General features: G+C 42.8%; 1 protein-coding gene across 18 annotated transcripts in view; it reads right to left on the reverse strand.

Moving 5' to 3' along the window:
- The window catches only part of NCOR2 (nuclear receptor corepressor 2), a 712,221-nt gene that overhangs the window by 126,331 nt on the left and 559,422 nt on the right, over nucleotides 1–26,468 (reverse strand). For 17 of the 18 annotated variants that reach the window (XM_073627809.1, XM_073627730.1, XM_073627722.1 and 14 more), the window contains exons 19-21: nucleotides 17,817–17,961; nucleotides 14,392–14,869; nucleotides 6,127–6,247 (exon numbers count right to left, since the gene is read on the reverse strand). In XM_073627809.1, the coding sequence (XP_073483910.1) occupies nucleotides 6,127–6,247; nucleotides 14,392–14,869; nucleotides 17,817–17,961 (744 nt within the window). The remainder of the gene's footprint in view (nucleotides 1–6,126; nucleotides 6,248–14,391; nucleotides 14,870–17,816; nucleotides 17,962–26,468) is intronic. The other variant, XM_073627713.1, reaches the window with a different exon arrangement.

Below are 26,468 nucleotides of genomic sequence, written 5' to 3' on the forward strand. Positions count from 1 at the left end.
TACTGGTGTATCCAGTCAATAATACGTGTAAATATTGCTGCTTTGTGGTAAGTAGAGATATCTCTACTTACCTCTGTGTTTTGGTAAAGACAATGTCCTAAAACTAATTCTAGGACTGGGCTGAGTTCCAGACAAATTTGGAAAACATCCAGTGAATTTTGTGAAAATACGAAGCAGGGAGATGGATTGGAATTGTTTGGAACAAATATAAAATGCGAGGGAGGACATCATCTTAAGGCTATTAATGCTACCAAATCATGGGTGTTTCCTATAAGCGTAAGTCCATCTGAATTTTTTGAAATATAGGAAGGAAGTTTAAAGAGTACAATTGTGATGCCAAAGCTGGTATCCAAATCACTAAATAATGAATTGAAAAAGAACAGGTCTTGAAAGGAAAATTTATTGAGAGCCTTGTCATAGTCATTTTTGGTAAGGAGATATTTAGAAGTTCTGTTTATTTTAGTTAACCTTAAAATTACTGACTTCTCCAAATCTCTGAAATTCCTGAAGTATGGCCGAGAGGGAAATATGTGGTTGTGTTACAAATAGAAGCAGGTCATCGGCAAATAGGGCCATTTTTGCATGGAGACGACCTACCGGGATTCCTGTAGTGTTTGGATTCTGACACAAGGCAATTGTCAGGTGTTCCATTATAAGAACATATAAAAAGAGGTGATAGGGGGCATCCATGGCGAGTTCTGTTGGAAATATGGACTACAGTGGACAAGGATCCATTCATCCTAATTCTAGCAGGAGGGGATGAATAGAGGGACATAATCCATGAAAGCATATGAGTGCCTAGTCCAATCTGTTGAAGAGAGAGTCAAAGGAACTCCCAGCTTACCCAGTCAAATGCCTTTTTGGCATCAACCGCTAGAAGGCAGAGAGGAATATCACGTGTGTGGGCATAGTCTGACAACAGAAGCGCTTTAATTGTGCTAGTTCTAGCCTCTCGTCCACTGACAAAGCCAACTTGGTTGAGATGTATTAATTAGGGCAGACAGTAATGGTTGTATTCTGCTAGCTAGAACCTTGGCAAATATTTTTACAGTGATTCCTATTAACAATATCGGTCTATAATTCGCACAGAGGGAAGGGTCTTTTTCTAGTTTCGGAATAAGCAAGATGTGTGCCTCCAGGGTTTGTATAGAGAAGATGGAACCGTTTGCTATAGAGTTAAATACCTTAGTCAAAAAAGGAATAAGGGTAGGGGCAAAAAGTTTATAAAATTTAGGCATAAATCCATCGGGACCTGAGCTTTTGCTTGCTGGTGTATTAGCAATAGCCCTAAGAACCTCTTCCTCGGTAAGTAGGTTTTCCAGGTTGACAGTTGTATCTGTGTCCAAGGTCAGCAAGGATTATAATTACATTTTTTTTCTAACAGCCACAAATCAAATATGACTGTGTTGGCCAAAGCCATCTTTGACTTTGTAAGGCTGGGTTCACACCATTGCGAATTGGATGCGGATTTTGCCGCATTCAATTCGCATGTCAGGAGATTGTGACCGGCTCTCTATGGAGTCGGTTCACACATCTCCAGAGCAGCTCCTGTGCTAATTGCACAGGAGTCCTGTGCATCTTCTGATCCATTTCAGGTCCGAATTCAGCCAAAAAATTTGGGCTGAAATCGGTGAACAGGGACACACCGGACCCCTGCTGTGAGCAGCTCCATACTTCAGTGGGAACCCAGCCTAAAGCTCCAGAAATCTGATTATTCTCGCAAATTCACCAAATGAGTTTCTATCTGTTTACCCAGTAAAGCCCCTGTACTATAGGGCTTGTGACAAACACTCATTGTAACTCTTAAAAGAAAAAAAGATAATAATAATAACTAATTATTTCACAAAATGTTACATATAGAATTCTAAAATATATTAAAATAGAGCCCTTTCTACAACGCTTACATGGGTGAGCAAATCAGTGGGTAGATATTAAAAGGAAAAGACAGGTTGTTTGACCGCTTGAAACATGTGAGTACGGTGAATGATAACTAGAATCTGACAAGCAGAACAGCTCTTGCACGAGAGGCCTTGCTGTGCGTCATCCAATTGCGCTGACATGCACATTAATATACGGAGCCACACACACATACATATGGTACTAAAACTTAAAACCTGGCTCATATTTCTACACTTTAATGCTTGTTCACATGAAAGTGGCTTCCCTCAGCGTATGTTGAAGGGGAAAAAAAATGTATGCTTTTCATTATGGTGTTATCGTTTTTTTCAGCTGCATTTATGGGCATTTCCTGAGCTCTAAAAAAAAAAAAAAAAAAAAAAAAAAAAAAAATGGATCCTCTAGGACAACTGAACTAGATGTGTGGAGCAATAGTGCATTAGGGTACAAATCTACACACTCTATTTTAACTTCAATAAAGGCATGTATGCATATACCTGTGATTGCACAGTTGCATTCCTGCATAGATTAACATATCAGCTGGTACTGCAATCACAATCATGTACTGAAGCATGCCCATTATGTCCCCATATGCATTAATTGCACAGGTATATTGCTGTGATCATGCTTTTAACAAGAGTAAGGTCACAATGAAAGTGCTAGGAGCTTAGCTCACTGACCCTTTTCTGGAAAGTGCTACCATGTCATAGAAATCTGCCTCAGTGGAGACAGAGGGAGAAGAACTGCTACTATGTGGAATCACTTGTAGCAATCCAAAAAAAAGGGTTTCTGAAAAAAGAGGCTATGGTCACAAATTTGGTCAAAAAAGAGGCTTCTTTAATGAATTAAAGGAACGATCAAGGCACATAAAAAAGCATTGTCAGCCTGGAGTAGTTCTGACGTCAGACAACAGCGGACTTTGGTCTGCTGTCAGCTGATTCTGGGTCACAGGAGAGCACAAATAAGTGATCCCCTGTAACCCACATGAGAAGCATTACCAAAAAAGCTTCAACCACATGTCTTTAAGTTGCACAATATTTGCCAACTGTTTTTCAAATCTATATTTTTAGTAGAAAATATTCTAAAAGTGCACACAAACAACAAAATTCCTGTTTTGTTTGCAAAATTAAAAAGTCAAAACTGTGTAAAATAAATAAATAAATACCAACTATGTCAAGCATGTGCCTGTGAAAAAAATCATTTTCAGGGAGTTTGTTAGGGGGCACAGTGTCTAGTCCCCTGTAGGCAACACTATAACCCTCTTGTATCAAAATCAACTAACAAAACAAGCTGTTAATAAGATATAACCCCTCCCACTAGGCTCTATTTTTGTGGAAAACAGTAGTAGGAGTCTATCACAAAGACAGAGGGGTGGGATCTGTGTCCTTCAAAGAATGCCAAGAAAAGAATTTTACAGTAAATACAAAAATCCGGGTTTCTTTATCATTATCGGACACAAGGGACCAAGCCCTGTGGCACATCTGCTCACGCACAGGCAGAGGGGAGAAAAAGTTTCGTCAAGGCAAGAAACCCAGAAGTGCTGCTTTACAGCACAAATAAAGTACTTTGTAAAAAAAAAAAATATATGTCCATTTAAAAAAAAAAAAAAAAAGATAAGGGGGAGAGGGCAGGGTGGTACAACATGACATGTACGATGAAGGTCCACCTTAACGGCTTGAATGAAAGGCAGGTTGCACCTTTGGAAACCTTTTGGGAAGGTAAAAATGGGGTCTGAACCTTGGAGGGAAGTTATAACCAATAGGGAAACTTGAACAGCTCAAAAGCACATTCGCTAGCACACCGCACATCGTCAAATAACATCCAAATTTGAATAGAAGAGTGATCAGATGACAGAGGACAACTAAGGGTCATTTCATCTGGTGGGAGCATAAAAGACCCTGTAGACTATATTAAACACTGGGACAGATTATTTGAGTGCTGGTCTTGATTTATATATTTTCAATTGCCGGGGGGGGGGCATTATGTTTCCAGATGCTGTGGACATTTTTTTTCTGCGCGCTGATACAACTTTTAAATATTCCACATACAGTATGACCAAGTGCCCTTTGTGCCCAGAGTGGACAGAAATCTACCGTCAAGATTTTACAGAATACTGTAAGAAATAATTTATCTGACATCAGATTCAGACCCTGAAGACACTGAGTCAAATAAAGTCCTGTGCCTGATGCCCAATGAAATGGTTTGTCTAGAGATGGGACACGTTTGTCCAATGATGACAGAATATCGCATCACAGGTTTCTGGAATAGAACTGCCTCAAAGGAAGCTACCATCAGCCCCTCAAGCACAAGTGAAGTGTCAGATGGCTACTTAACACAAACCTGGGACTGAAGAGTCTGGATGTTTCTTCTGAGGAAGAAACACCCTGGTTGTGTAAGTATTTAGGACCAGCCCTAGAAATTTCAAGTTATGAGTTAGAACCAGTGACAACTTCAAGGAGGTTCTGGATCCTTCCAAACCTCTAACATTTTGACAGTAAGCATATTTTGTCCTGCACAGACCTCTCTAACTGCTCCCTCAAGAAGAGATTGTCTAAGTAGACAACTAGTAGAATACCGCAGAGTAAGAGGGCCTTTTGGAAATTTAAGCATTTAAGGCATTGAGGCTGAGAATAGGGTGAATGCCCCCTTTGGGTTCTGGAACAGTGAACAGACTGGAGTAAAATGTTCCACTGCAGGACCTGGGGCAATGACCCCTTTGTCCAAGAGTCCAGAAAATGCTGGGAGAGTGGCAAGGAGATGAGTTACAGGGGGATAAAAGGTTAGAAAACGAGAAGTTAAGTTAATTTCAAGCTTGTAACCCTGGAATACTACTTACATCCATGAAGGCTAACAGGTTCCCCCCTACTCTGGAAAGTGGGGGCACACCTTTTATGTCAAGGAGGGCTTGCTGTTGGGTTTGGCAGACTTGAAATACCAGAGCATTGTTGGAGAGCCAATTGCACCACTTACAAACAAATCAAGTATAGACAGTGCTCAATTTGTTAACTTTCCCACCACAGGTGGCCAAAATCCGACTTCTGCAAACCCAGAAATGGTCATGTCTTTCAGATCAACAACAAAGTGTTGACGTTAATACCGTTAAGCAGTGTATTATGTAAAAATGGTTACCTCAAGTGATGATCAGGGCTAAAATATTTTTACTCAGAATTCTGAGCCTAAGCAACACTCGGGCTTCATGCTAAGGAAATTAACACTTGCTTTTACTTTCAAATTCCTGGGTACCCAAACCCTTAAACTACTTGTTGTAGAGTACACAAAAACAGTACAAAAACTTTTAGAATGCAACAATTTAAAAAAACGGATTTTTCACCATATTTCAATTAAGGTGAATACTCTGACCTACTGCTTTTTAACTGTGGGTTGTGCCATGCTAAACCAGAAATAGTCTGTCATGAGAAAACGTTTGTAACGATGGAAAAATAATTTAAAGCATAAGTTCACCTTTAGGAGCATGTTACATCCATATTTAAGGTGTAACATGCTCCTATTGCTACCACATTTGGGATGTTGGCAGTTTTTGTTGGCAGTTTTTGTTGGCATTCTACCTGGCTCTGTTCTCATTGTTTTTTTTTTTTAACATGCACCTATTCACCTGCCTCATCCGCAGAGCTCCCCTCTCTGCAACAGCAGGTGAGGAATCTTCTTCCCGCACCCTCTGTCACATTTTGAAAACAGCGCAGCTGTGTGGGGCTCCACCCGTATAGCTGCGTCATTCATTCACCAGAATCGGTGAAAGAATAAACTACAAGTCCCACTGCAGACAAACTTGTATTATGAATGAACTGCGAGTGCAAAGATCAGCACACTTGTAGTTCATTCACACTGTCTACAGCTCAGGAACTGTCTGTAGAGAGCTCTAGGCAGTGTGTGCAGGAGCATGACATTGCACCCACGATCAGGGCTCTGCAAGCTCCAGTGAACAAAATAATAAATGCATATTTTTTTCCTGCAAAAATATGTGCTTTTATTTTTTTTATTTTTTCACAAGGGTAAACTTAGTCTTTAAAAAAACAGCTTCCAAAAAACCTAAAACAAGTGCTCTCTCAGAAATAACAGTTTGATTTGTTATTCTCTATGTTTCTGATTTCAAAGCTGCAGTGACTAAGCCCTTCAATAAGACTGCAGCTACACACAAATGTCTATATTTGCAATGAGTAAGAAGAGTAAACAAAGTCACGTGAGTGAAGCCTTTCCCCTGCAGACACTTACTATGGATGGAATAGCAGCCGCTCTCTGCTTTAGTTGTTTCAGGTCCATTGGTTTCTGAGGCGAGGAGTTCACACGCATGTCATTGCCTGTGTTTAGCAAACTGGGCCGGGGAGACAGCAGCCTGTGTACACAAAACACAAAAGGTCAGCCATTTTATTCACACGCAGGTTAATCACTACTTATTAAAGAGGTACGGTAACCATTTCTACACCATGGAGTCCTAGCAAATAAAGGATGACAGCAGAACAGCCTGTACAAAGAACACAGCATATAAAGGCTTGCTTATAAATCCAACACAAGCTAAAAGTAAGCTATTGTTAAAATCTGCCTATTTTTTGTTGGGTTGAGTACACTTAAGATTTTTTTTAGAATTATACGTTTTTTGCCTGTTCTTTCCCTGCTGCACTTGGCTTGGAAATCTGCAAGAACTACACAAATGCTTTTTAGAGATTAATCACCACTGTAAAAATCAAACCCTAAACAGATGGAATAAATAGATTCTTGGGATGTAAGTCACTCAATCAGCTTGAGGTAGCAATCAATCACTCTCAAATAAAGAATTGTGCGATCATGAAAGATTAAAGTATGTCTGGGGGGGGGGATGTATTCAGTACATTTCTGCAGTATATGCACATTTCCTGTGGTTTGCCTCTTTTATAAAAGCTGCAAGTACAGAAACGTACATGTTGATCCTGCCAGAAATACAGTGAGCCCTTGAATTCCTGTTTAAATAATCTATAATGTGTCATTAAGGGGGACAATCCCAGGATGCAGATAACCAAATTATACTCCCAAAATCTGCTACTGATATAAATGGATGGCTCACCATAGGGAACACATTAACTAACTTACCGTACCGTATGTCTCTTGCATTACTTTTTGTGGCAGGTGAGTGTTAGAGTTTTTGGCAATTAAAAGAACTGCTCTATTCATAAGATGATTGCATTACAACATGAAAGATGTACATATACTTCTTTTAAATTAGGATTTTGCAGCTTGCTTCCCTTTAAAGAAGAAAATTCTGTACTTTACTGTATTTTGGAGGGTGTTTTGGTTGCTTTTGGTTCCTCACTGTCACCTGACCGGTTATATGGTCTATTTTTGCTGTAAGCCCTGTTCCATGGTGGTTTGCTGACACTCGTGGCCAAACACTAAAGCTGGCCATACATGGGTCAATTTCTGAAATAATTTTCTTTAGAAAATCGTAATTAAGAATTTTTGTTCAAATTTTGCATTGTTAGTGGGCCACAGCAATGGCTGATTTTCGTGCGGCATCGAATTTGAGTAATCGAGCATGTTGAAAATTTTTTAAAAACTAACGATTTTTACACTCGTTCAAAATTAATGTTTTGCCAAGCTTGTTGTATCCCTTTTGTACACTCCCAGTGTCTTTAACCACTTCAATACAGGGCATTTTCAAGCCCCTTCCTGCCCAGACCAATTTTCAGCGCTGTAACATTTTGAATGACAATAGCGTGGTCATGCAACACTGTACCCATATGAAGTTGTGATCATTTTTTTCCCCACAAATAGAGCTTTCTTTTGATGGCATTTGATCACCTCTGCGGTCTTTATTTTTTGCGCTATAAACAAAACAAAAAAACACCACACACACAATATTTTTTACTTTTTGCTATAATAAATATCCCAATTTAAAAAACAAAAACAAAAGAAAAAAAAAAAAAAAAATCACAATAAGCGTATACTGATTGGTTTGCGCAAAAGTTATAGTGCCTACAAAATAGGGGATAGTTTTATGGCATTTTTATTATTTAACTAGTAATGGCGGTGATCAACAAATTGGACACATTTTTGGGACCATTGACAATTATACAGCGATCGGCGCTATAAAAATGCACTAATTACTGTATAAATGTCACTGGCAGGGAAGGGGTTAACACTAGGGGGCGATCAAGGGGTTAAATGTGTTACCTAGGGAGTGATTCTAACTGGGGGGAGGGGAACTGACTGGGGGAGGTGACCGATCGGTGTCCCTATGTACAAGGGACACACGATCCATCTCCTCTCCCCTGACAGGACGTGGATCTGTGTGTTTACACACACACAGATCCACGCCCCTGCTCTGTGACAAGCAATCGCGGGCGCCCGGTGACCATCGCGGCCGCCAGGCACGCGCACCGGCTCCCAATGACGTGGTGGGCACGCACGCCCCCTAGACGGCTGAGAAGCCGAGGCCATCATATGACGGCCGCCCAGGATGAGAGAGCCACCTTGCAGCTGTCATATGTCTATACGCAGGATGGGAAGTGGTTAAATATGCCCGATCTAAAGAAATTTCAATGACAACTGTCAATGTATTTTTGGGGAGACAAGGGGCTCAGGGTGAATAGAAAGACATGTTATGCTTTTAGAGTAAGGGGAGGCTTAGGAGCTCAAGACCTGCTTAGATATTTTCAGACTGCCTAACTGTCTCCATTGATTACTTTTCACACTAAACAACGCCATCCAATCTGGATGTAGCTGGAATCCTCTATATTGCCTATGAGACCAGTTAGCCACCTGCTATGGTTAGCCAAAGTTCAACCCCCTAGCCTATGCCCTACACTTTCCTTTTCTGTAGGCTTGTGGAACCCCTTGCGCCACTATTGGCAAATTCCGCATTTACCCCGGGCCTCATCCCTTCTGATTTTGCATGGTGGACAAATAAGGGGCTTTTGCGTATCGCTGATGTTTACAACCACAGAGGAGTCCTATCTCTGGAAACCCTTAAGGAACAACACACTTTACCACCAGCAGAATACCATCAATACAATCAGATAGCCCAATTTATCTCTTCAGTGCAAAAGGTTTTTGAATTATCCACAACAACCCCAATGGAATACTTATGTAAATGCATTGACACCTGTTTGGGGTAGCCATCTAAGGTTTACAGCATTCTGACCTCCACAGATGATAAACTCCCTTATATGGAAAAATGGAAACAGGATATATGGGAGGTCTTGGACCCTCCCTAATAAAGGCCAATTACAAGGTCCTAATGCAATGGTATACTGTCCCTGCTAGAATTGCCCAATGGGTGCTGGGAGCCTCCCCCCTGTATCACGTATGGCGAATGTGCCCAAAAGCTCGTAGATTCTGGATCCGAATCTACAATTTTATCTATTCTCTCACAGGGACCAATCTGACCAAGACCCCGCAAAAGGCACATCTCTGTTACCCTGTTGGGGGAGCCCCGAGACCCACCCAACGCCTAATTTCATTCATTTTTACAGCAGCCAGAATAATGATTGAAAGATCCTGGAAATCCCCGGTGCTATGTTTTGACCTCTTAAAGAATAAATTGTCCTGGATAATGTTAAAAACGAACGCCTCTCTGCCATCCGAGGACAAGCTTCCCCGATTTGGAAAAAAACCTGGGACCCCTGAATAATATACGGTATGTATGGTTTATAACTTTATTAAAAACAATTGGAAAAGAAAAACGAACGGTTTTCTAATCAAAGGAAGAATCTTGTGAGAAATCTAAAGATCGAAAAAAAAAAAAAATGTGCGGGAGCGCAGGAAAAGAAAATTCCCAGAAAAAAAGAAGAATCCCGGCCACGAAAATTCTTTTCTGTAGCAACATGAGGTGAAATTCAAGGCTTGGTTGATCAAATTTCAGAATCAATGGTGGCTCCATCGGATCACAAAATGCATAAAAATTTCTGATTTTCTAAAGAAAATTAGTTCAGAATTCGACTAATGTTGAATAATGTATGGCCTGCACTTCAGCCCCGGAAGAATTGACTCCCTTCCTGACCAGAGCACTTTTTGCGATTCTGCACTGCGTCGCTTTAACTGACAATTGCACGGTCGTTTCTTTTCGTGGTATTTGATCGCCTCTGCGGTTTTTATTTTTTGCGCTATAAACAAAAGAATAGCGACAATTTGGAAAAAAAAAACACGCATTTTTTAAAAACTTTTTGCTATAATAAATATCCCCCAAAAATATATAAAACCTTTTTTTCCCCCTCAGTTTAGGCCGATATGTATTATTCTACATCCTTTTTTTTTTTTTTTTTTTTTTACCAAAAATAATCCCAATAAGCATATATTGATTGGTTTGCGCAAAAGTTATAGCGTCTACAAAATAGGGGATAGATTTATAGCATTTTTATTATTATTTTTTTTTTTTAATTAGTAATGGTGGCGATCTGCGATTTTTATCGGGACTGCGACATTATGGCGGACACATCGGACATTTTTGACACTATTTTGGGACTATTGTTATTTATACAGAGATCGATGCTATAAAAATGCATTGATTACTTTGTAAATGACACTGGCAGTGAGGGGGTTAACCACTAGGGGGCAGTGAAGGGGTTAAGTGTGTCCTAGGGAGTGATTCTAACTGTGAGGGGGCTGGACTTCAACACACAGGACATTGATCACAGCCCTCGATGAGAGAGAGCTATGATCACTGTCCTGTCACTAGGCAGAACGGGGAAATGCTTTGTTTACAAAAACATCTCCCCGTTCTTCCTCTCCGTGACATGATCACGGGCACCCGGCGGACATCGAGTCCGCGGGACCCACGGTTACGGAGACCACGGCGGGTGCGCGCACCTCCGGTGGCGTGCACGCGTCATCACTTCTTAAAGGGGACATACCTGTACACCCTTTTGCCTGCCAGTGCCATTCTGCTGGCGTAAATCGGCGTGCGCTGGTCGGCAAGTGGTTAAATAGCATAAAATGATTAGCTGCATTGCTCCACTTACTACTTTAGAATAACCTCTTGTTATTTTACCTATGGTAGAAGCAATTACAAGCAAACACCTTCTGTACCTCACAATATTTTAGCGGAGGGACTATTGGTTCCCTTTGGCGCATCTCACCATAATTTGAGCCGTTATAACAACAGAAGTGAGCTACTTGAGCCACTGAGGACAATGGGGTCAGCAGAAAAAAAATCTATTTAATAGAAGCACTTCAAGCCGAGAAGTCTTCACAAAACAAGGCCAGAACCTTATTCCTTGATACAATAAGTGTCTCTATAGTTAGCTAAACATTTATTAAGCCTTTAAGTAGTGTGCCTGGAGATCATCTTTTCCTATCAACAACCAGCAAAAACGTATAAATATATGGCTGTCTACAAATATAGATCCTTCAAACAAAGGTGAATTGTACGGAACATAAGGCAGCAGTCATTACTGGGAAAAAGTCTTTCCAGTAGACACTTAACTGAAGAGCACTTTTCAAGGAAGCAATTCACTTCAGGCATACAGACGATGCAGGTGAAATGTTGTTCTCATGAGGTCAGCTAATTGGGCTGCTTCACAGAAAACAAAAAGTTCTGTAATCCAAAGAGGCTGCAGCGGTACACAGGTGCACCTCTCTTCCAGCAAAATAACATACGAATTAGAAGGGAAAATAGCTGGATTCTGAAGAGCTGGCCTGGCACAGCCTCCATCAAGCTTGATGCCTGTACAAGCCTCACCTATATTTACCATGCCCAAGTTGAACTTTTCTATCGTGCGACGGACAGTAGGAACAGTCATTTAATGACTGCACATACACTCAGATGCAGACTGAAATGTCTTTTATTGATTGCCTTTCATTAAGAGATAGGATCTAATATGATCTGGCAGATTGGGCACATACTTTAACCACTTGCTTACTTGGCACTTAAACCCCCCTCCTGCCCAGACCAATTTTCAGCTTTCAGCGCTGACGCACTTTGAATGACAATTGCGCGGTCATGCTACACTGTATCCAAATGAAATTTTTATTATTTTTTCCCACAAATAGAGCTTTCTTTTGGTGGTATTTAATCACAGCTGGGATTTGTTATATCATAGTTTGTTATTAAAATTTGCAAACAGGTAATTTTTCTCCTTCATTGATATGCGCTGATGAGGCGGCACTGATGGGCACAGATAGGCACAGATAAGGCGGCACAGATAAGGCAGCACTGATGGCCGGCACGGATGGGCACTGAGAGGTACCACTAATAGGTGGCACTGATGTGCAGCACTGTTAAGGCACTGATTGCGGGCACTGGTAGGCGGCACTGCTGCCTATTGCTAGGTGGCACTGGCAGGGGGCACTGGTGATCTGGCGGCAGATCTCCGTGATCGGGACTGATATCCCCTCTCACGGCTGCCAGTGATCCGCTTTTTTTCCTCCTCACACTGTCAGCGCGAGGAGAAAAAATAGCCGATTACCGGCTCTGTTGACATCACATGATCAGCTGTCATTGGCTGACAGCTAATCGCGTGTTAAGGGGTCGGGATCGACCCCTTACTCCGATCTGTGATCAGGCGAGTCTCATAGACTTGCTGATCACAGAGAGCGACAGGGGCGCGCGGGCCACGCGTGCAGGGGACGACGTCAATGGACGTCGTCCCGGCAAAGCAGGTCCGCGCTGTAGCCGTCATTCGGCTATAGCGCGGATCTCAAGCGGTTAAATATAAAACAATAATAATTCTAGTACTAAGGTTATGGAAGAAACAAACCTGCCACAAGAGTATGCTTTTCATTCATTTAAATTTAACGTGGCACATTAAAGTGTTACTAAACCCAGGACTCTGCATTCACTATAACTGGCCTCCCACAGTACACAGAACATGGAAATGCAATGATTTTAGTAAATATAAACTGCTAAATACCTTTTCTCACCAGCAGTACAAGTCTTGTGACCTCGATTAGTTCCTGGTAAAGCTTGTAGGAGGAGTTTTTATACTGTACTGAGCTGTCCTATAAGGATCCAGGACCCCTGAACCTCTGCCTGGACAGTGCGGATTGGCCCTGTGCTGATCACATGCAACCTCCCAAAGGAAAAAAACCTCTCTAGCAATACACCCCAAACCGAGCATGTGCAGCCTGACTCCAAAGGGTCTGTATTACCCAGACACATTCTGGAGTCAGTGGAAGAGGAGGAGGACCTGTGCACACACGATCAAACAGCCTTTTTACACAATGCAGAGGATTGACCCCTTAGATTCCACAATGAGTATAACAAGCATGCTTTACTGCATATACAGACTGATTTTACTGTTGTGGGTTCAGTAACACTTTAAGGGCTCGTTTACACTTGCTTCAAAACATGGCATTAGACACGCATTTTTAAAGCACTCTGAATGCCAATCAAAGCCCCTGTCGCTAAATGAAATGGTTAGCTTATAGTCTTGTTCACACATTGTGTTTGGTTTGCGTTGCTTTAAAAATTATACCCCATGTCGCTTTAGTGGTGCTTCAAGGCCTCCATGGAAGTCTATGACAAAGCGCGCTTAAAGCACCTGAAGCTTTTATATTCAGCTTTAGCTTTGCTTTGGAGAAATTGCAGGTATAAGATATCAATACACAGGACATCTGCCAAGCTTCATAAAAGCTGAAAAAAAGCACCATTGAAGCATCAAAGCACCAAAGCATCAAAAACACATGAAAAAAAAAAAAAAAAAAGTATGTTGTAGCGGTAGGCGCTTTAATGTGTGTTGAAGTCGAAGCAAGTGTAAATGAGCCCTAAAAGCCATGCTCTTTCACTGCCATCAATAAAACCTGTCTTGACAAAAGCTAATGCTAGTTTCCTGGCTGTTATGATGATCCTCTTGGTCCAAAAACCTTGAGTGTTTCATCCAGAAGTATGCAGGCAAGTACTTCTGGCTTTTTGCCAACTTTCTTAATTTGCATACTTGTTCCCGATTAGAGATGAGCTCCGAAGTGTTCAAACATGAGTCCAAATCCACCTGAGCTTCCCCCACCAGGAAGCTGTCACTGTGGATCCTAATCTCAAGTGGCAGAGGCATTGCCTGCTTGGTGAGGAATGCCTCCACCACTTATGATTGTCTGTCTGCAGTGACAACTTCCTGGCAGGATAGCGCAAGCGGGTTCTGTAGTGTGTCTGAACATGCCTGAGCATGCCCTGTTCCTGATCAGTTACTCAGGAACTGTTAAGGCAAGAGTGTCAGCATAACAGCCTATGTTTCTCTTATGAGAGGTTTTGATCTGATTTTGCACAGACTTAGGTCATACTAATAAAGGCAGATGGATAAACAGGGATGCCTGGTTGCTGGGCAGTGCAGCAAGACTTTATGGTGAATGATCAGTCTAAAGATTCCGTATAGGTTCACTGGCCTCTCTGGTTAATGTGCGTTGATAAAATATCAACAGATCAGCGCATGAACTATACTTGTTAAGCAAGTTGCCAAACCCTCAGCTCCTGTTCTCTGCAACTGCACAAAAAGGTTACCATTAACATAAGTCACATAGTAGCTAGAACATGTTCACTGTTGCAGATCTCTGCAATCCCAACTTCTTCTGTTATACCTGTTTTTGTCAGAAGAATCCTGTTCTTCAGCTTCATCTGCACTGCAGGTGGCGCTAGAGTCACTGTCTGCATTTGTCTTTCCGCTATGTTTGCTGTGCTTTTTTTCTACTTTTTGTAGTGCCTCTGTGTCTTCCTTTGGTGGCTCTTCTGGCTTCTCAGCCACACCCTCTTTGCAGTCCTCCAGTTCTTCCTGTTTGATTTCACTTTTTCCTAGATCCTCATAGATTTCCCCCCCACATTCCTCCTCTTTTTTCACTGCACTGGGCTCTGGTTCTTCTTTGGTCTCCTCCCCATTACTAGTCCTTTCAGCAAGTTCCTGAGATTGTGGAGAAGTAGAGTTACCAGAATTTCCCGGCACCTCGCTGTCCCCTTCTACCACAGGCTCTACTGTTGGCTTGGCCTCATTGTCTTTGCTCTCTTTGGCTTCTTGTCTTGGTGAAGGAACACTCTCTGTGTCCGAACTGTTGTTAACTGCTGCTATTGGTAGAAAAACAAACATGAATGTACACAGCCAATCCTCATCAAACTGAAAATCATTTGCAAATATATCCATTGAATGCAATTATAGCTTGCAGTGTATGCTACAAACCTAACACCTACAACCTTGAATATCATATAAACCTGATTTTACAATAAATAAATCAGATCATATCAATATGTGCTTAAAGAATAACTCTGGGATGGGCAAAAAAAAATCATTGATTAGTATACCCAACTACACAAAACATTTAATAAAATATTTAAAAATCTTACCATTTAGGAGAAAAGTCTGATGGAATTTTTCATGATTTCATCGCTTTAATTAAAAAAAATAACAGCATCTGCCTGGCTGAGATGGAGGTGTAACAGCAGAGATGACATCACATCCTCCCCTCTCTCTACAAAGAAACAAAAACTACAATTCCCATCACAGCACAGTCAGGTAGACCAACTAAAATTTCAGCCACAGCTGCCAGGAAAATTGTTTGGGATGCAAAGAAAAAACGCACAAATAACTTCAGGTGAAATACAGGACTCTCTGAAAACATGTGGTGTGGCAGTTTCAAGATGCACAATAAGGAGGCACTTGAAGAAAGATGGGCTGCATGGTCGAGTCGCCAGATGAAAGCCATTACTACGCAAATGCCACAAAGTATCCTGCTTACAATACGCCAAATAGCACAGAGACAAGCCTCAAACCTTCTGGCACAAAGTCATTTGGATGGAGGAGACCAAAATTGAGCTTTTTTGGCCACAACCATAAACACTACATTTGGAGAGGAGTCAACAAGGCCCATGATAAAAGGTACGGAGGTGGATCTCTGATGTTTTGGGGATGTGTGAGCTACAAAGGCACAGGAAATTTGGTCAAAATTGTTGGCAAGATGAATGCAGTATGTCTTTATCAAAAAATACTGGAGTAACATTTGCATTCATCAGCCAGGAAGCTACGCATGGGACGTACTTGGACATTCCAATGTGACAATTATCCAAAACAAAAGGCCAAGTCGACCTGTCATTGGCTACAGCAGAGTGAAGGTTCTGTAGTGGCCATCTCAGTCTCCTGACCTCAAAATCATTGAACCACTCTGGGGAGATCTAAAAACTTGCAGTTCATGCAAGACAGCCCAAGAATTTACAGGAACTGGAGGCTTTTTGGCAAGAGGAATGGGCAGCTTTACCATCTGAGAAGATAAAGAGCCTTAAACACAAATACCACAAAAGACTTCAAGCTGTCATTGATGTTAAAGGAGGCAATACACGGTATTAAGAACTGGGGTATGTAAACTTTTGATCAGGGTCATTTAGGTAGTTTCTGTTGCCATTATGATTTAAAAAGAGTAAACACAGTTGATTGATAATAAATGGCTTCAGCCAAACACTAACCATGAGTGTGTGTATATATACATACATATACACACACACACTCTTACTAGTGGAGGAAGTGCAGAGAGTCCTAGCTGACCATATAGGAGGCAGGACAGACCCAGAGTGTTCTGAGCTGTCATTCTTAGGGCACTGCCTTGGTGGGCCGTACAAACCAGGACTCCCAAGTCCACCCACTACAGTGAGCGGAGAGGAAATACACCACTGCTTACTGGAGGAAGAATTACAAGAGGGCTATGACAAGACCAGTGGCTGGAGGAATACAAGGCATATCAGCCAATGGTCTTACAAAGAGGAAACCACTGGGAAATAATAGTTTGATTTAAAAATAAACAGGCAATTTCAGAGCAACTACTGAGTGAACCAGAAGATGGATAACATTCAGTGTAGGTAGGAAAGCAGCAATAATGACATGTAAAAAAGTTTTTGCCCAGAGTTCTGCTTTAAGTATATATCCTTGTGACTACCAAGCTGGCTATTTATTATGTTGTGAACACTAGAGGACAATACCCTGGCCCAAAAAGGACAACCCCACCCCAGGTAGGTCGAAAGGGAACCAGCTAGGGAGGCAGACAGTCAAGATTCCTTTCAAACTCTTCATCACCCGCTCACTATTCTTGAGTGACAGACCCATGTGAAGAATACTTAAAAGTTTAGGAGGTGTAGCATAGAAAGTGATGACGCTGGTCCCGTCCAATCACAGCTGGTGTGAATAGGTTATGGTGTGACAGGAACACTGGCAAAATGCAGACACAGCATACTATAGGTTACCAGGGAGTCCCCAATATGTCTGACATTTAGAAGTAAAACTTTTATTACCATAGGAGACCCTTCTTTCTTCTAATCAACTGAGTCTAAAACATCTAAACACAAGAATAAAAATGTAATGTATTGCAGCTCACCAGTCCTTACAGATGATGCTGCATTAGTTCTCCCTTTTCAGGCTTTTTTCCTTCATTTTCACCTGGTGAACCAGCCAGTAACACTTGCTGTCCAAAGATGACAACACTCACTCTCTGTACTGTATCTATGGAGGGGCAGTATTGTCGCCATAGGCTGCTCTCCTAATTTGGGGTTCAAACAACTATCCTTCTCTTCATCTGCATAATATATATTAGATCAGAGAAAAGAACTGGTGAGAGCTGAGGTCATTGAGACTAGTTTAGTTCATGTGTGCTCAACCTGTGGCCCTCCAGCTGTTGTGGAACTACAAGTCCCATCATGCCTCTGCCTTTGGGAGTCATGCTTGCATCTGTCATTCTTGCAATGCCTCCTGGGACTTGTAGTTTCGCAACAGCTGGAGGGCCATAGTTTATAAGAAGTCACTAACATACTGGATTAATATCAGAATCAGATATTTTCTGTACTTGCAGAAAACTTACTTAGGCGGCAAAAAGAAAACGAATGCAACCACCACGTCTAAAGCTTACTGTGCTGCACCACCTAAAATTTGTGTTCTCGGGTATAGACATACTTTTAATATAACAGATTAACAAAAAAATACTTAAAAAAAATAATATCTGGACATATTAAGCCACACAAGAAAACAAAGCCTTACTGTCTCCTTCTTCTGCCATTTCCTCTTCATTACCACTAATCCCAGATGCCTCCATTTCTTCATCTTCAACAGCCGGGGTATAGGGGACCTCCTCTTCCATTTGTACAGCTTTCTTTTTCTTGCGCCTGTTGTTGCGCTCCTTCTCCTGGAACAACCATATCCATTATAAAAGCATGCAAACAACTGAAAAGCTGATAGTAGCAGCTGAGGAAAAGGGCCATTTATGAATCATAACTGCAGGTGTCACAGAAGATGACTTCCAATAAGTACTTTACAATAGAGGGAAAGCAAAAAAGTTCCATACACAGTGGATATAAAAAGTCTACACACCCATGTTAAAATGTCAGGTTTCTGTGATGTAAAAAATTAAAACAAAGATAAATCATTTCATAACATTTTCCACCTTTAATGTGACCTATAAACTGTACAACTCAGTTGAACAACAAACTGAAATCTTTTAGGATGGAGCAAAGTAAAAATAAAAACTGAAATATGGTTGCATAAGTGTGCACACCCTTAAACTAATACTTTGTTGAAGCACCTTTTGATTTTATTACAGCACTCAGTCTATTTGGGTACGAGCCTATTAGCATGGCACAATTTGACTTGGCAATATTTGCCCACTCTTCTTTGCAAAAACACTCCAAATCTCTCAGATTGCGAGGGCATCTCCTGTGCACAGCCCTCTTCCGATCACCCCACAGATTTTTCAATCAGATTCAGGTCTGGGCTCTGGCTGGGCCATTCCAAAACTTTAATCTTCTTCTGGTGAAGCCATTCCTTTGTTGATATGGATGTATGCTTTGGGTCGTTGGCATGCTGAAAGATTAAGTTTTTCTTCATGTTCAGCTTTCTAGTAGAAGCCTAAAGGTTTTGTGCCAATATTGACTGGTATTTGGATCTGTTCATAATTCCCTCTACCTTGACTAAGGCCCCTGTTCCCGCTGAAGAAAAAGAGCCCCAAAGCATGATGCTGCCACCACCATGCTTCACTGTGATGATAGTGTTCTTTTGGTGATGTGCAGTGTTTTTGCGGCAAACATATCTTTCGGAATTATGGCCAAAAAGTTGAACCTTGGTTTCCTCTGACCATAACACATTTTCCCACATGCTTTTGGGAGACTTCAGATGTGTTTTTGCTAAATTTAGCTGGGCTTGGATGTTTTTCTTCGTAACAAAAAAGTCTTCCGTCTTGTCACTGTACCCCATAAGCCAGACATATGAAGAATATGGGAGATTGTTGTTACATGTACCACACAGCCAGTACTTGCCAGATATTCCTGCAGCTCCTTTAACCACATGCCGACCAGCCACGGCAGTTGTACTGCGGCAGAATGGCACGGCTGGGCGAAACAACGTTATGTAACGTTGCTACGCCCTGTGGCCACTAGGGGGGGGGGCCCCGAGTCGATGCCAGTGCCCGCTGATCTCAATCACCGCCGGGCTCCCGCGATCGCTCGGGGCACACATAGAACCCGGAACTGTGTGTGTAAACACAGTTTTCCGGTTCTCTGAGGGTAGAACTGACAGATTGTCTGTTAGCTTCCCTGCACAGTCCACATCCCCCTTCAGTTAGAACACAAACTAGGACACACATTAACCCCTTCACTGCTCCCTAGTGTTAACCCCTTCACTGCCAGTGACATTTTTACAGTAATCAATGCATTTTTAATCGCACTGATTGCTGTATTAATGCCAATGGTCCCAAAAATGTGTCAAAATTGTGTCCGCCATAATGTCGCAGTCACGGGAAAAAAAAAAAAAAAAAAAAAAAAAAATCGCTGATCACCGCTATTACTAGTAAAAAAAAAAAATTTTAAAAAATGCCATAAAACTATCCGATATTTTGTAGACGCTATAACTTTTGCGCAAACCAATCAATATACGCTTATTGCGATTTTTTTAACCAAAAATATGTAGAAGAATACGTATCGGCCTAAACTGAGGAAAAATATGAGGATATTATAGCAAAAAGTTTTGTTTACAGCGCAAAAAATAAAAACCGCAGAGGTGATCAAATACCACCAAAAGAAAGCTCTATTTGTGGGGAAAAAAGGATGTTGATTTTGTTTGGGAGCCACGTCGCACGACTGCGCAATTGTCAGTTAAACGACGCAGTGCTGAATCGCAAAAAGTGCTCTGGTCTTTGGCCAGCCAAATGGTCCCGGGCTTAAGTGGTTAATGTTGCTGCAGGCCTCTTGGCAGCCTCCCTGACCAGTTTACTTCTCAATTTTGGAGGGACATCCAGTTCTTTGTAACGTCACTGTTGTGTCATATTTTCTTCACTTGATGATGGCTGTCTTCACTGTGTTCCATGGTATATCTAATGCCTTGGAAATTCTTTTGTACCCTTCTCCTGACTGAGATCAGAGGGATCTCATTAACAATGAGATCCCTCTGATGCTTTGGAAGCTCTCTGTGGACCATGGCTTTTGCTGTAGGATGCGACTAAGAAAAAGTCAGGAAAGACCTACTAGAACAGCTAAACTTTATTTGGGGTTAATCAGAGGCACTCCAAATGATGGCAGGTGTGTACTGACTCCTATTTAACATGAGTTTGAATGTGATTGCTTAATTCTGAACACAGCTATATCCCCAGTTTATAGGCCACATTAAAAGATGGAAAACGTTCTGAAACTATTAAATTATTTATCTTTGTCTCATTTTTTTACATCACAGAAACCTGACATTTTAACAGGGGTATGTAGACTTTTTCTCTAATTTTTATATATATATATATATATATATATATATATATATATATATATATATATATATATATATATATATATATATATATATATCACATATATATATAATTGGGAGTGGATAACACCACACCTACACAGTTCACAGACCATCATGAACTGAACAAATGCAATGCATATCACCACACATCATAAAAACAATTGTAAAATTCAGTCAGCAAACATAAACGTCACCCCTTTCTGTAAATTTTACAGAACTCAGATCAAGTCAAAGCATAAATAAGGTTTAAATGAAGTACTAGCTCTTCCACATGATGCCAGAGCTCTAAGTAATTGCAAAAAAACAAAAAAAAAAAAAAAACAAAAAAAACACATTATCAAAGTTGGTGCCGATCGTGAAGAGTGTGGTAGTCCCAGCCGTAAGCTTGCCAATTTTGTCATTAGACTGCTACACAAATGCACACTTCTAAGGCTACTTTCACACTGGGGCGTTGGGGGTGTCTGCGGTAAAGTGACGCTATTTTTAGCAGCGCTTTTTGCGGTTTTTGGGCGCTTTCAACCCCTGCTAGCGGCTGGAAAAGGGTTAAAACCACCCGCAAAGCGCCGCTACAGTGGTGCTGCCCATTGATTTCAATGGGCAGGGGTGCTTTAAGAGCGGTGTATACACCGCTCCTACAGCGATGCAAAGATGCACGCGGGCTTTCACACTGGAGTGAGAGGAGAGGCTCTTTACAGATGTTATATCGCTAAAAATAGCGCCTGTAAAGCGCCTTAGTGTGAAAGCAGCCTCAAGGTTTGTAGGGCAGTTTTTAAGTTTTAAATTATCTATACATATGCTGACTGGTCAATATAAATGGATCATGTAAAAGTATACATAAATCGTAAAAGGGGCACATTATGTCTACAGAGGGCCACCACTTCCTTAAAAGGGACACTGTCATATTAATGTAGGCCGCCAATGCTAGTGCTCTGGCTGTCATGCTGCTGCTTTGACTTCAAAAACGGTTATTGACACGGAGCAAGTATAGAAATAAGTAGTTCTGACATGTTTCTGACATGCAGTGCCGGGGCAAGGTCATTTGACGCCCAGGGCAAAGATGGCAAACTGCGCCTCCCCCCCGGTTGTAGAGAGTACACAGGTGAGTAGGTGGGTAGGAGCATGCACCTAAAACAGGCAGTGATGTACGCATTTTGGAGGATGAAAGGAAGTACTCTGAAAGACATACTAAGACAGAACCTCCAGAGTGCCCCCTTAATGCCTCCAGAGTGCCCCATTGGGATCAGTGGCACTAGTGGGAAGAAATGATGGAATCAGGGGCAGAGGAATGGTGGTGGGGATAGGATCAGATGTAGAGTGATGGTGGTGGGGGGTTGGGATCAAGAGCAGAGGTATGGTGGTGGAGGGATGGGATCAGGGGCAGAGTAATGGTGGTGGGGGGATGGGATCAGAGGCAGAGGGATGGCAGTGGGGGGGATGGGATCAGGGGAAGATGGATAGTTATTTGGGGGATGGGATCAGGGGCAGAGGCATGGTGATGGGATCAGGGGCAGAGGGATGGGATCTGTGGCAAAGGGATGGTGACACTAGCACGCACCTTCTCTCAGTGGATTCCCCCTCCTTGTGCAGTGCTCTCAATCTGGATTCACTATCTCTAGTAATGCTTCTCCTGACATGGGGAATGGGGACACTATCTGCACATCTGCTCACAAACGGGAGAGCTCCTCCCCCTTCACTCGACTGGCCCATCAGCTAACCAGTTGACTTTCTCCTCCACTCACCTCCTCTCGACATGGATCTGCTTGAAGTAATGGGTGGAGTGCTGTGCCAGTAACAGTGAGTGGACACTCACAGTGCACATTGTCCCGACTCCACTTCCTCCTCTTCTCGGCTCCTCTAGGTCAGTGGTTCTCAACCCTGTCCTCAAGTACCCCCAACAGACCATGTTTCGGGAACTTCTCTTAGATAAAATAGCTGTCCAAAATACCAATCCATTGACTCTGATTTAAAGCACCTGTGCAAGATAAAGGAAAACCTGCAAACATGGCCTGTTGGGGGTACCCGAGGACAGGGTTGAGAACCACTGCTCTAGGTCACAGCTCTCTATGCTCCTCTCCTGCTGAGTCCTCCCATCCCGCCTCCAGCTGGCCTCTCGGTGAGTGATTCTGGGCAGGGAATATGAAGCGCCTGTCTGGGGGAGCATCTCCACTGACAGGGAAGTAAAGAAGTGAAGGGTGGTCTGTTCTAGGCTCGTGCGGAGTGCAGGAGCGCTCTCGGCACATCGTTGCAGGTGTGTGCAGCTATTAGCGTCTGGTGTTTTCACCCAGATTTTAGGAGTACACTGCAGTTCACCTGCGCACCCCTCCCTTCCTCCAGTAAATAGTACCACCCAGGGCATTTGCCCCTTCCGCGCCCCTGCAATATAAGCTGCAATATAAAAAAAAAATGTGTGTTTTGGGGTTTAATACAGGTTTAAATATTCAGCTGCAAAATTATGTAAGTGTAGCCTTCATCAATTGAAGAATAGCTAGGGTCTCAGTTAATGAAATCCTTAAACTGGCTGAGAGTCTCAGAGAAGAAGTGAGAGGCCTGCATATGGTGCAAAAAAAAAAAAAAAAAAAAAAAAAAAAAAAAAAACACACCGCTTGACATGCTAGCTCAAAAATAAAATAAAAAATAAAAAAAACGGCACATCTCAAACCTGTTGCACACCCCAAGTATCAAAATGTCCGACATACAATCACATTTAACTTATGTGGGAGGGTCTTTGATAAATTAAATCACCTTCTAGATATCTTCATGTGATGATGGTCATACCAAAACATGCCATCAATTCTGGGTTCAAAATAAAAAAAAAAAAAAAAAAAAGAAAGGAAGGAGGTTTTGCTCAAGAATAATCATTTGATATAACAAAAAGTTGGTCTACTTCAAATGTTTCTTTCACTTTATTCACTAAAAATGGTTAGTCTGAAAACTTCCATTCACAAATGATTTCTAAAAGATACAATTCTTTCATCAAAATCAATCATTATTTACGGGTCATCATATTGTTCCATGTATGGCCAGCATTAGAAACGACTTTAAGAAGGAAGCACAGATTTTAAAAAAAGTTTCTGCTATAATTAAAGCGGAACTTCAGGTCATTTTTTTCATCTTTCCATCTATTAAATCTTCTGCCCATTTTGTTTTAACTTTGGCTAGTAAAACTTTTTTTTCTGCCACTATATACCTAATACAGCCCACTTCCTGTTTCTGATCAGGTAAAAAGCCTAGGCTTATGACATCTTGCACAGCTCTCTCTCATTCTTGTGAGGGTTTGCCAGGAAAGGAGGGGGGATGAGTCATAAGAGGGCCAATGAGAGCTACAGAGCTGGAGGTGTGCCTCTGTAAATCTAGGAATCTAACAGGCCGCAGCTTCAGCTGCCCACAGTTAAAATGGTTGCAGCCAGACTCAGTGGAGGGAGATTTCTGCAGCATATTTGGCAAGTACAGAGTCACAGTATATATAAAATAATATGCAAAGTGGTCGGAGGAAAGCTTCACAATGGCAAAGATTTTTTTATTAAAAATTTTCTGCGCAGACTGCAGTTCCACTTTAAAAATGTCACCTACTACTTCGGTAATGTATATGGTAAGCATAGTTTCTGCCTTCCTTCTTTAAGCCCATTTTTTTTTTTTGAATTAGGAATTATGATGTAAACCTATACTCTGCTTTGTCCAAAGCTGCTAAACTAAGGCCCCTTTCACACTTATACGACTTCAAAATCGCGCGATTTTACCGCGATTTCGCCGCGATTTGGCGCGATTTGGGAGCAGTACTACTTTGCCACGTTTTTGGCATTAACAAATGAAAACATACAGTAGTTGGTATGAATTATAAGGGGGAACTCCACGCCAAGTTTTAAATAAAAAAACTGGCGTGGGTTCCCCCGCCAGGGGCATACCAAACCCTTAGGTCTGGTATGGATTGTAAGGGGAACCCCCTACGCTGAAAAATCGGCATGGGGTCCCCCCAAAATCCATACCAGACCCTTATCCGAGCACGCAGCCCGGCCGGTCAGGAATGGGGGTGGGGACGAGCTAGCACCCCCCCCCCTCCTGGACCGTACCAGGCCGCATGCCCTCAACATGGGGGGGTGCTTTGGGGCATGGGGGGGTGCCCTGCGGCCCCCCCACCCCAAAGCACCTTGTCCCCATGTTGAGGAGGACAAGGGCCTCTTCCCGACAACCCTGGCTGTTGGTTGTCGGGGTCTGCGGGCGGGGGGCTTATCGGAATCCGGGAGCCCCCTTTAATAAGGGAGCCCCCAGATCCCGGCCCCCCACCCTATGTGAATGAGTATGGGGTACATGGTACCCCTACCCATTCACCTAGGGAAAAAAAGCGTCAATAAAAAACAGTACACAGGTTTTTAAAATAATTTATTAGGCAGCTCCGGGATCTTCTTCCGACTTCGGGGGTCCTCTTCCGACTTTGGGGGTCTCTCCGGCGTCTTCTCCCGGTGTCCGCATCTTCTGCCGGCTCCACCGCTATCTTCTGTAGCTCATTTGCAAGCGGTGGTCCGGACTTCTGCCTTCTTCTTTTCTTCCAGAGATGTTGACACGACGCTCTCTCCAGCTGCAATGGTCTCTGAACGCTCCGCAACGGACTTATATAGGCGGTGACCCCGCCCCCTTATGCCGTCACAGTCCCTGGGCATGCTGGGACTGTGACGTTTTAGGAGGCGTGGTCACCGGGTGATGACCACGCCCCCTTATGACGGCACAGTCCCAGCATGCCCCGGGACAGTGACCTCATAAGGGGGCGGGGTCACCGCCTATATAAGTCCGTTGCAGAGCGTTCACAGACCATTCCAGCTGGAGAGAGCGTCGTGTCAACATCTCTGGAAGAAAAGAAGAAAGCAGAAGGCAGAAGTCCGGACCACCTCTAGCAATTGAGCTGCAGAAGATAGCGGTGGAGCCGGCAGAAGATGCGGACGCCGGAGAGACCCCCGAAGTCGGAAGAGGACCCCCGAAGTCGGAAGACGACCCCGGAGCTGCCTAATAAATTATTTTAAAAATCCCTTATTAAAGGGGGCTCCCGGATTCCGATAAGCCCCCCCGCCCGCAGACCCCGACAACCAACGGCCAGGGTTGTCGGGAAGAGGCCCTTGTCCTCATCAACATGGGGACAAGGTGCTTTGGGGTGGGGGGGCCGCAGGGCGCCCCTCATGCCCCAAAGCACCCACCCCCCATGTTGAGGGCATGCGGCCTGGTACGGTCAAGGAGGGGGGGAGCCGCTAGCTCGTCCCCACTCCCATTCCTGACCGGCCGGGCTGCGTGCTCGGATAAGGGTCTGGTATGGATTTTGGGGGGGACCCCACGCCGATTTTTCGGCGTAGGGGGTTCCCCTTAGATCCATACCAGACCTAAGGGCCTGGCATGCCCCCGGGGGGGAACCCACGCCAGTTTTTTCATTTAAAACTTGGCGCGGCATTCCCCCTCTGGATTCATACCAGACAGCTGTCAGCACTGCCTGTCGCTCATCGGGAAAGGAAAAAAAAGTTTTCCTTTCCCGATCAGCGAGCATGGCTTGTGCTTACAAAGTCGCACTGAAGTCGTGTCTATATTTATTCAGGCACGACTTGCATGCTACTTCAGGGTTTAACATTAAGGTCTATGGAGTACAACTCGCATAGAAGTTGGACCAAAGTAGTGCAGGGACTACTTTCAAGTCGGCACGACTTAAAGTCGTGCCAATATGAATGGTAGTCATTGAAAATCATGGAGAATGACTTGTCATACGATTTTGCAGTACAAAATCGTGGGACAAGTCGTATAAGTGTGAAAGGGGCCTAAGTTCTCCTTTAGAAATAAAGCATCACTAGGTATCAGACAGTACCTTTGGGTAAGTTGCCATGTTGCTACCTTGCTTCCAAGGTAAGCGACAGGAAGTAGGACCTACTTTAG

Source organism: Aquarana catesbeiana, linkage group LG01 (genome assembly GCF_042186555.1).
Source record: "Aquarana catesbeiana isolate 2022-GZ linkage group LG01, ASM4218655v1, whole genome shotgun sequence".
Lineage (NCBI taxonomy): Eukaryota > Metazoa > Chordata > Amphibia > Anura > Ranidae > Aquarana > Aquarana catesbeiana.